The sequence below is a fragment of the Dermacentor silvarum genome, chromosome 11, assembly GCF_013339745.2.
Source record: "Dermacentor silvarum isolate Dsil-2018 chromosome 11, BIME_Dsil_1.4, whole genome shotgun sequence".
NCBI classification, from domain to species: Eukaryota; Metazoa; Arthropoda; class Arachnida; order Ixodida; family Ixodidae; genus Dermacentor; species Dermacentor silvarum.
In genome coordinates, this window is record NC_051164.1 from 105413498 (window position 1) to 105422618 (window position 9121).

A 9121-nucleotide genomic window follows, 5' to 3' on the forward strand; every position below is an offset into this window, starting at 1 on the left:
AACATGCCCTTTTTATTCCCAGCAGCAGGAATAATAGTGTTCATGTGTAACAATAGCAACGAAAGTCAGGAAACTTATTGCAGAGAAAGCGACGTACAGGAAAGGGGACGTATTTCGAAAAGAGATAGCTTCGAAGAGTATATAAAGTTCGTCAGAATTCTCGTACGAAGGACTTACTTGCACGACTCCCGCGAATTACACCACTGGAAGAATGAATATCTCCATGCAAGACCATGGTCCCAGGATATTTTCCTCTGGAGCACTCTATTATCTAATAGGCGGAGTTGAGCTGGTAGAGTACGTCATTGAGCGTCAAAGGATGGGCAATGACACAGAAGGTCTATGCACTTTTGCATGCGAAAGGCCACAAAAGCCCTTCTGCACTTCTTGAAGGCGACTGGACTGTATGAGCGCTTGTGACAGTGGACCTTCCTCTGGGACAGACTCTGTGAATGACTGACTCTTTATTATTTTTCTTCTCGCTCCTTCTTATCTATTCTTCCCCTTCCCTTCAGCCCAAGCGTAGGGTAGCCTACCGGGAACGTCCTTGGTTAACCTCCCTACCTTTTCCTTCCCGTTCCTCTCTCTCTCTCTCTCTCTCTCTCTCTCCATGCAAGGCTTTCTTCGATCTAAAGATGTTATATATAAAAATAAAAGACGCTTCAAGGCGTGTTTGGCCCTTCCTCCCGAATTCGTGGACGGCGTCTGCATTTCCCCTTCGACGCGCGTGCCACGCAGGCTTTCCACCGTCTTCGTGCCTTTTTCGACGTGGCCGCCGTCATCACCGTGACCATCGTCGTCGTCCTCGTCACCACGCTGTCGTCATTAACTTGCCGCCGATCGTCACGCCGTCTTTACCTCCGTCGTCATTTCATCGGCGTCGGCGCCACAATCTTGTCCTTATAGTTGCACTCGCGCATCACAGACAACTGGACATCTCACCTGCTTACTCTAGTGCAGTAGCACCAATTCCTGTAGTTGTTTCCTATCAAGTATGTGGCTCCTACCCACTATGGGGGATTGGCCAAGAAATCAATGGATTATTCCAATTTATAATGAATAAATTTCCGAATCTCTATGGACTTAGCGCTGTACAACGTAAAAATATCTGTTAAATTAAAATCAGTGAAGTCAGATTGAACGAATAATAATTAATTTATAAGTACACAAAAAAGAAAAGATAGAATTTAGCAGGGCATTCGGTTGGATTCCATACCTATAAGGGAAAAAAATGTCTCTAACATCAGTTTGTTTCATTGGATAATTTCAACTGTTTCCTCACTTCTTCCCTCAAGTTTTCTCCCCCTACCCACCAGTTTAACCGCCAACTGCTTGGCCAATGCCCCGTAGTGGGTATGCGCCATCGTATAGGAAGCAAGCAAACAAAAAGCAAGCAAGAACTTTTTGGACAGGCAGCAAACGTCCCTGTGGTTTAATCCCAAAGTGGAGGCTCCAAACGAAAGAATAACAGGTTCTGTTAAGCCCAGGCCAAGTCTTCGAAGATGTATTTCCAATATTATTTTTCTTGCCGCATTAAAGAGGCGACAAGATATAAGGAAGTGATGGATTGTTTCTTTATTACAAAACGAGCAGAGATGGGAGGGCACCAAAGCCGACCTGTGTAAGTAGAAGTTCAGGCAGGGAATGCGGCAGGGTCATTTTTTAAGGGAGACCTCAAGAATATTTGTGTTACAGGATTCACTACGTCAGGGAAATGCCAGGTGGTTATAATCTGGAGAAGCAGTCATATTGATCGCATCCGAAATCTAAGCCGCTGTGATCTGTGCTGTCACTGGTAGAACAGGAAGAACTGGGCTTGAAAAGTGATGTCTTTGCCAGTGAATCGGCAGTTTAATTAAAAAACGAACCTTTATGACCAGGTACCCAAATCAAATGAACACACTGCAGATGGGCAGGAACTAGCAAGCGAGTTTTAGCATGGGCAAATCACTAGTAGCGGTAAGGGAAGAGCATACGGATAGTGAGTCAGTAAGAATAGCAGCTGTTGTAGTCAGTTTGGTCTAATTTACGTAAAGCTAGAAATACTGCTACAAGCTCAGCCAGATAAATAGGCACGAAATCAGGCAACCTCAAAGAAAAAGACCAGTCAAGTGCAGGACAAAATATTCCAATGCCAATCTTTTCCTCGCACTGTGATGCATCTGTCGCAATGATGTTTGTTGCTATAGAGTGCTTAGATGGTCTTGTACTATGCCGTTTAGGATGCCGCAAGGTAGTAGTTCCGCGTGGTTTGGAAAAATGCAATCGAACGTAATTTCCGGGGAATTTGAACGAGTATTACTGGAAAGCACATCGCGAATTTGTACATTTAGTGGCTCAAGTAGTGTTTGCACAAATAGTATAATCCTTGGTGTATGAAACCTGGGCCATGAACAGGAAAAAATTATTCTGCATTGGGACATGAAAACGTAGGCGTCAGTGCACCGAGCAGCAGAGAAGGAAGTAGAGGAAACGCATCGGCGCCCTACAGTGATATCTTATTTTCCTGTCAAATTTATTTTATGTCAAAATTCTTAAACTTTTTTTTCTAATTTCTGCTATAAACTCAGTTTTCTTTTAATTCTAATGAACATTGCTGAAACCACCTGCTTCTCGGCCAATCGCCGTAGTGGGTATGAGCCCGTATTTGGAGACAAGACGATCCGATCCCTGGCCCATCCCCCATAGTGGGTACGAGCCTTTTCCTGAAAGCACATCATCTGCGTGTACCCGACAAGGAGAAGCCACAGAGGCGGCGGCGGCAGCAGAAAGCGATGGGCAACTCGCCGAGTGCCGACACCAGTGCGCGGGACAGCGTGACCAACCTGAGCAGCCAGGAGAAGCAGGCCATCCGGGACACGTGGCTGGCCTTCAAGAAGCAGCTGCGCACGGGCAGCGTGACCATCTTCGTGGTGCTGTTCATGCGCCACCCGCAGTACCAGAAGCTGTTCACGGCGTTCGCAGACGAGCCGGCCAGCGAGCTGCCAAAGAACCCGCGCATGCTGGCGCACGCACTCACCTTCGCGTACGCCATCACCGCCATCGTGGACAGGTATACTACAATCCGAACGCCTCGCGATATATGCACACAGTTAACAGTTTTGGCTCAACACCCTTGCACATTTAAGGTTAAGATGGAATCGCTGATGCCGACACATGACGTTTTCTTTATCGGCGACTGTTTGTGAAAAGTATATACACGTGAAGGTATAGCTACGACAGACGACACGAAAATTTGGTTAAATAAACTTTAATAGCTATCGCGCTGTCAGGCTCTGACGTAAGATACTTCGGGGTGCACCAGGTGGTCAGAATTATTACTTGACAATTTTTTTAAGCGCAAACAAGAGACACGGTGCAAAAAAAAAAGGTCAAACACAGGACAGGCGCCTCGCCTGTGTTTGACATTTTTGTGCCGTGTCTCTTGTTTGCGCTTTTAAAAAGATTGTCAAGTATGCACCAACTAGGCCCAGGTTCTTAGTTTTATATGGCTGTCGTGCACGACAATTTTTTTTTACCTTGTCAAAGCTAAGAGTGTCAGTCATATGGGATAAACCAGCACCCTTAACGGTGCAAAAATTTCTATTGTGTATAGCTTCACAGGATACTAAAGAGAGCATTAACTTAAGCTATATAAGTAAACATTTTATTTACAATACCAAGAAAGCCACTCCTACCATGAGAATAGAAAGCCAGGAAAGACGCGAGAAATAGAGACGGGTGGCGACACCGCTGTGAAGTACCTGCACCAGCGCGCAGTGACGTCATGGATTTTGACAGCCGTCTGCTCCGGCCTACTTCATACATTTATCGGCAAAGATAAACTATGTTGCATTCTAAAGGAGCCGGAGACATATAATTTAGCAAGTTTCGAGAACTTTCACTGAGCCACAACGGCCCGAATACAAAAATATGCTTTGAAACACGTGACGTAATATTGACGTAGCAGCGCTGAGGTTCCGGCGCGAAATTCAGAAAATGGAACTTCGACGTTCATTTTTCTCTTTTATATACAACCCGTCGTCGCAAAATTAACGAATATAGAGTCATGAAAGAATACTCTATAAGCCTATAGTCGGTGACAAACTAGGAATGAAAGGTTATATGTACGCTGTTCAACTCAAACAAAATTTGCATAGATTAGTTAGTTATGGGGTTTTACGTGCCAAACCACGATCTGATTATGAGGCACGCCGTAGTGGGAGACTCTGGAAATTTCGACCACCTGGGGTTCTCTAACGTGCACCTAAATCTAAATACACGGGTGTTTTCGCATTTCGCCCCCATCGAAATGCGGCCGCCGCGGCCGGGATTCGATCCCGCGACCTCGTGCTCAGCAGCCCAACACCATAGCCACTGAGCAACCGCGGCGGGTATTTGCATAGATTGTGACTTTTGTGACCTCAAGCAACTTTGCGTGCTTCAAAAAAATGTCGCAGTTTCGCCCGAAAGGCGAAGCATCGCTTGCGATAGCAAATTAGTAGAGAGCTATTCGGAGTAGGGATAGTAATTTTATCGGCTGCGTAAACTTGAACACATTGGCTTACTATCTGAATTAACAATCGTGGTGTCAGCGCGCACAAGCAAACATGAAAAGATCACACTGAATGACCGCAGATAACGACTGTCAAAACGCTGGCAGCAAGCGCAGGTTCGCGCGGTCTATCGCTTCAACGGAAACTGAGCGGCGAATGCACAGCGCATACAAAGGTCAGAGCCGTGTGGAGATAAGAGACGGTGCGGGCGACGGGCACCGCCGGGCAAACTGCAAAGGAGAAGTTGTTGGCAGAGGAGAAGCTGCCCCCCTTCCCTCCCCCCTCTTCCCGCTTTGTTGCTTTCGTGTGGGAGATTGAGTGGCAAGATGCGCCTTTGGTGCTGGAGCACAGCGCCGCCCCGCCTCCCTCCCATACCACCACGGCCTTTCGCGCGACGGTCGCGTTTGCTTTCCACCATGCTTTCGCTCTCCGTGATAGCGCGCGGGGGAGTTCGCCCTCCGTGATAGCGCGCGTCCCCCGCGCGCTTTCGCTCGCGCATGCGGCGCGCGGCGACGATTTTATCGCCCTTGGAATCTATACGGAACCTCACGGCGACGGCGACGCCGACGGCAGAAATCCGGTTGAAGTGTCCATATAATTGCTATCGCAATAAAAACTGTTTTCACCGTACAGATAATTACGTGACTGGGTTTAGAATGAAGCCTGAACATCCTGGCAAGTTTTATGAGTAATCCTGATATCAGTGCTCAGCCAAATGTATTAATTAGCTGGAAACAACGAGCCTTTATTTTCGAGTTAGCCTAGCGGACTTCGGCTGGCTCGGCTCTCTTTCAGGCGCGAAGAGCAGGTGCACTGCGTTTTTGTGGGCGGAGCTTGTACTGAATTTTCGGGTTGTCACCGACCATAAATTGATTTCATGTTTCCCTCGAGTATCCCTTTAAGTGTCTGACGTGTGACGGGCAGCCTGGAAGAGCCGGAGACGACGAAAGAGATCGTGCGCAAGGTGGCCATCGCGCATGCGCACCGCACCTCCGACATGAAGACGGCCTTCGAGAGGATGGGCAGCGCGGTGGTGGACACGCTCATCGAGAAGCTCGGCTCCACCATGACGCCCACAGCGGTGGCCGCGTGGAAGCAGCTCTTCACCTTCATCGTGGCCCTCAGCGAGAAGACGTTCGAGGTGGGTGGCACCGTGCGTACAGCGACCCGAGTTTTTATCGCGACAGCAATTAAACTGGCACTCCAAGCGCATTTTCGCCGTCGCCGTGCTGTCCCGAATAATGTCGAAGTGAGAAGAGAATAAGCCAGGACGAGTGTAATGGGAAGCACGCGAGGGTGACCCGAGAAGGATGGTCAGGAATTATGGTTATGGCGGCTTGATACGCGCCGTCTTCCTGTGCGCCCAATGTTGGAGGTCACGTGATCAAGCGCACGCTGCCCTATGGCAATGCCTCCTAGATTGCACAAGGTCTGTGCACTTCGATCCATGACGTCATGCTACCTTGCCCGACTACCACATAATCTAATGGGGATGCTCCCGAGTAAGCCACGGGGATTTTGTCGTCACCGCTTACGTCACGGCAGGTTTGGCAATGGAAAATTCGGTCCAAGTAGCATGACGTCATAAATCAGAGTGCACAGGCCAGCTATCTAGGACGCGTTGCCTATGGCAGGGCTAGAGGACAGCGCGCGCCTCCGGCTTCTCCTCCTCTAACTCGGCCGTGGCTGCCCGCGCGGCTGGGACTTCTGAGAGGCTGAGTGGTTGAGTGGTTGAGTGCCTACGCGGCCCGCGCGCCTTCTGTGGGATGTCATTTGCGGCGGGTGCCAGGGCGGAAGGCTCGCGTGCAAGGGCGAGCCGAGATGGCTGGTTGAGTCATGTGCGCTGTCTTCCCGCGCACCTGGCGTTGGAGGTCGCGTAATGCAAGTTTTGGAGGCGGAGTGCAGTTGAAATGTTGAACGCTCACGTTGGGACAAGCACGCGCGATCCCCACTGCCGGCGCTCCTTATCACGCCAGCGTTGCGACAGCGAGTGCTCGTGGTCATCTAGTGAGATCTGTTGATGTCTGTTTATATGCGCGCGTGACACCATGTTTCTTTAGTTAAGTAAACGAATGTTTGCAGCAATTTATGCGGTCTATAACTACGAGTATCATGTAATTGCCTAATGCTTTGATATCGCTGTCAATGCTTCACCTTTCGGGCGATACTGACATTTTTTTTTTATTCTAATAAAGTTAAAACAACATTCTGCCGTTTACCGCTTTTCGGCTTTCACGCATATTCCACAACAAGATCGAACTTTTTGCTACGAAAACAGCTAGCAGCTCGAAAGTGCGCTTGCTGTATCCGTCCGCTCGTCGCAAACACCAAGCCATCGTCGCCAGACTCTTCTCATCCCCCGCTGGCACCTTCACCTTATGGCGTCACGAGTCGTCACCAACTCCTAATGGTCGATAAATCTAAAATGCGTCGTTAGAGGAGCTCCGAAGTACTTGCAAAATTTGTAAGCAATCGCGGTGATGAAACGGTAAGAGCCAGCAGCTCGAAACTTCGTACGGCGATAGCTATAGTTCCACTAGATGGCCACGGTGGTTATAACTTCAAGCACAATTTTGAATTGTGGAGTTTAACGTCTCGCAAATGCATAGAGGATTACCTGGGACGCCGTAGTGGTGGGCTCCCAATTAATTTCGACCGTCTGGGATTCTTTAATTAAAGTGCGGCTAAATCAAAGTACACAAGCGCTTTTTTCGTTTTTTCGCCGCCATTGCAATACGGTCGCCGTGGTCGAGAATTGAACCCGCGACCTCGCGCTCATGATGGATTTAAAGTGTCGCGAGAGAAATTAAGAAACATTTGGCAGGGGTAGCAGTAAACCTACGTATAGCGCCTCAGGCGTCGGAGGTACGTACAGACAGGGAGGCGGAGCGAAGCTGACGTCAGGTCGGCGGCTGATGTGGCTTGATGAGTATCAGCTGGCGTGTTGTGACGATAGGGTATAAAACGAAGCACACCACTGATGGACTCTCGTCTCCATTCGTCATGGCTTCGATGCAGAACCTCTGACACATCCACTGTGCGCGCATTGTGCACTGAAATTTGCTGATTTGTGTCTATATAATATTGTATATTGTATAAATATATATTGCATATAATATTAATGTAATATATAATAATAATAATAATAATAATAATAATAATAATAATAATAATAATAATAATAATAATAATAATAATAATAATAATAATAATAATAATAATAATAATAATAATAATAATAATTACCGTACCCAAGAACGGATGAGTGCTCGCGCACTCATCCGCTCATCCCAAAATGAATGTGGCGACTTATGTCACCACACTTATTGACACCGGTGACTCGAAGAGGTCGCAAGTTGGTCGCAATTTGGCCGAAAAGCGACTTTCTTGGATCATCGCACGCCACTCAATTTTTTCAGTCGCGCGACTGCAGTGGAAAAAACCTCCTGAACCAATCAGTGTCGCAGAAACAGGACGCCTGTATACGCTGACGTTTATTTTACGTGGCGATGAAGGTGTGAGCATACTTGAACGGCACCAGTCTCGAGACATTTCGGTGTGGCGACAGGTAGATCGAGCTTGCTGGTGTGGACGCCGGTGCGAACGCCGGTCGCCGTGAGTCGCTCCTTGGTCGACAGTCGCAGTCGGTCTCGCAACCTCTGTCAATCACCGGTGCGCATGCGCCCTAAGTCCCTATATAGTTCCCATGAAATCTAGAAACGCCTTTAACTACGTTCAACGCGCAGACCGCACCCTCCTCCGCGGACCTACAGAATGTCTTGCAGTTATACAGGCACGTTTTGCTTAGCGCTTTGACAAACAGCGCTGTTCCGCAAACAGGACAACGACGTCGCCGTTGTGTTGTATCGCAACAAGTTGTCGCTGCTGCTGCAGCTGTTACTCACCATCGTCGTTATTTGCGTGTGGGTCGTTGTTTCCTGCCATCATTATTAACGGTGTTGTTATGAAGGTCGATGACCCTGGCGCTTGTCCCCGTCTTACAGGACACCTTAAGACGCGACGACCGCGGACGTCGGGGGTCATCCAAAGGGTCTTCCTCGTCTTCTGAAGCCTCAAAGTCCACGAGTCCAAATTCACAGCCGCCACCAGCACATACCTAGCCGAGGAGGATGGGGTGACGAAAGGAGCCAGCCACGCCTTAGCAGAGCGTCAAGCCATCCGAATTGTCTCGGTAGTGTTCCCCGACGCTGTGTCCAGAACTGAGCGCCCTTTTCCAACGTTTAGCGCCTTCCATTCGGTGTGCCTTCAAGGTGCCCGATAAATAAAGGTGGAATATGTTCTTTCCACTTTCTGTTCTGCAGGACGTTGTCTCGTCGGACGGAACGTCACATAGTTGATAATTAAGGCAGCAGTGGAATTTTTCTCGCGCCGTGTGAGTGAAAATACTGCTGCAAACACGCAATAAGCTAAAGCGCGAAGTATGCCAACCAGAAATGTTTACTAAACAAATTGATTTACTAAACAAAATAGCCTCCGGCACAATGCTAAGCTCGAAATACGAGTTGATGCGTCACGAGAAGCTTGCATAAATTGACGTTTTTGATACCGAAACTATAGAGTGTACT

The 9121-nt window shown here is 48.3% G+C and overlaps 1 protein-coding gene across 1 annotated transcript; it reads left to right on the forward strand.

Moving 5' to 3' along the window:
- Positions 1-2737: 2737 nt before the first annotated feature.
- On the forward strand, positions 2738-8843 carry LOC119434104 (cytoglobin-2). Its single transcript, XM_037701421.2, has 3 exons — positions 2738-3052; positions 5460-5676; positions 8540-8843. The coding sequence occupies exons 1-3, from the start codon at positions 2775-2777 to the stop codon at positions 8654-8656; spliced, it is 612 nt and encodes a 203-aa protein (XP_037557349.1). The 5' UTR covers positions 2738-2774; the 3' UTR covers positions 8657-8843.
- The last annotated feature ends 278 nt before the right edge of the window (positions 8844-9121 follow it).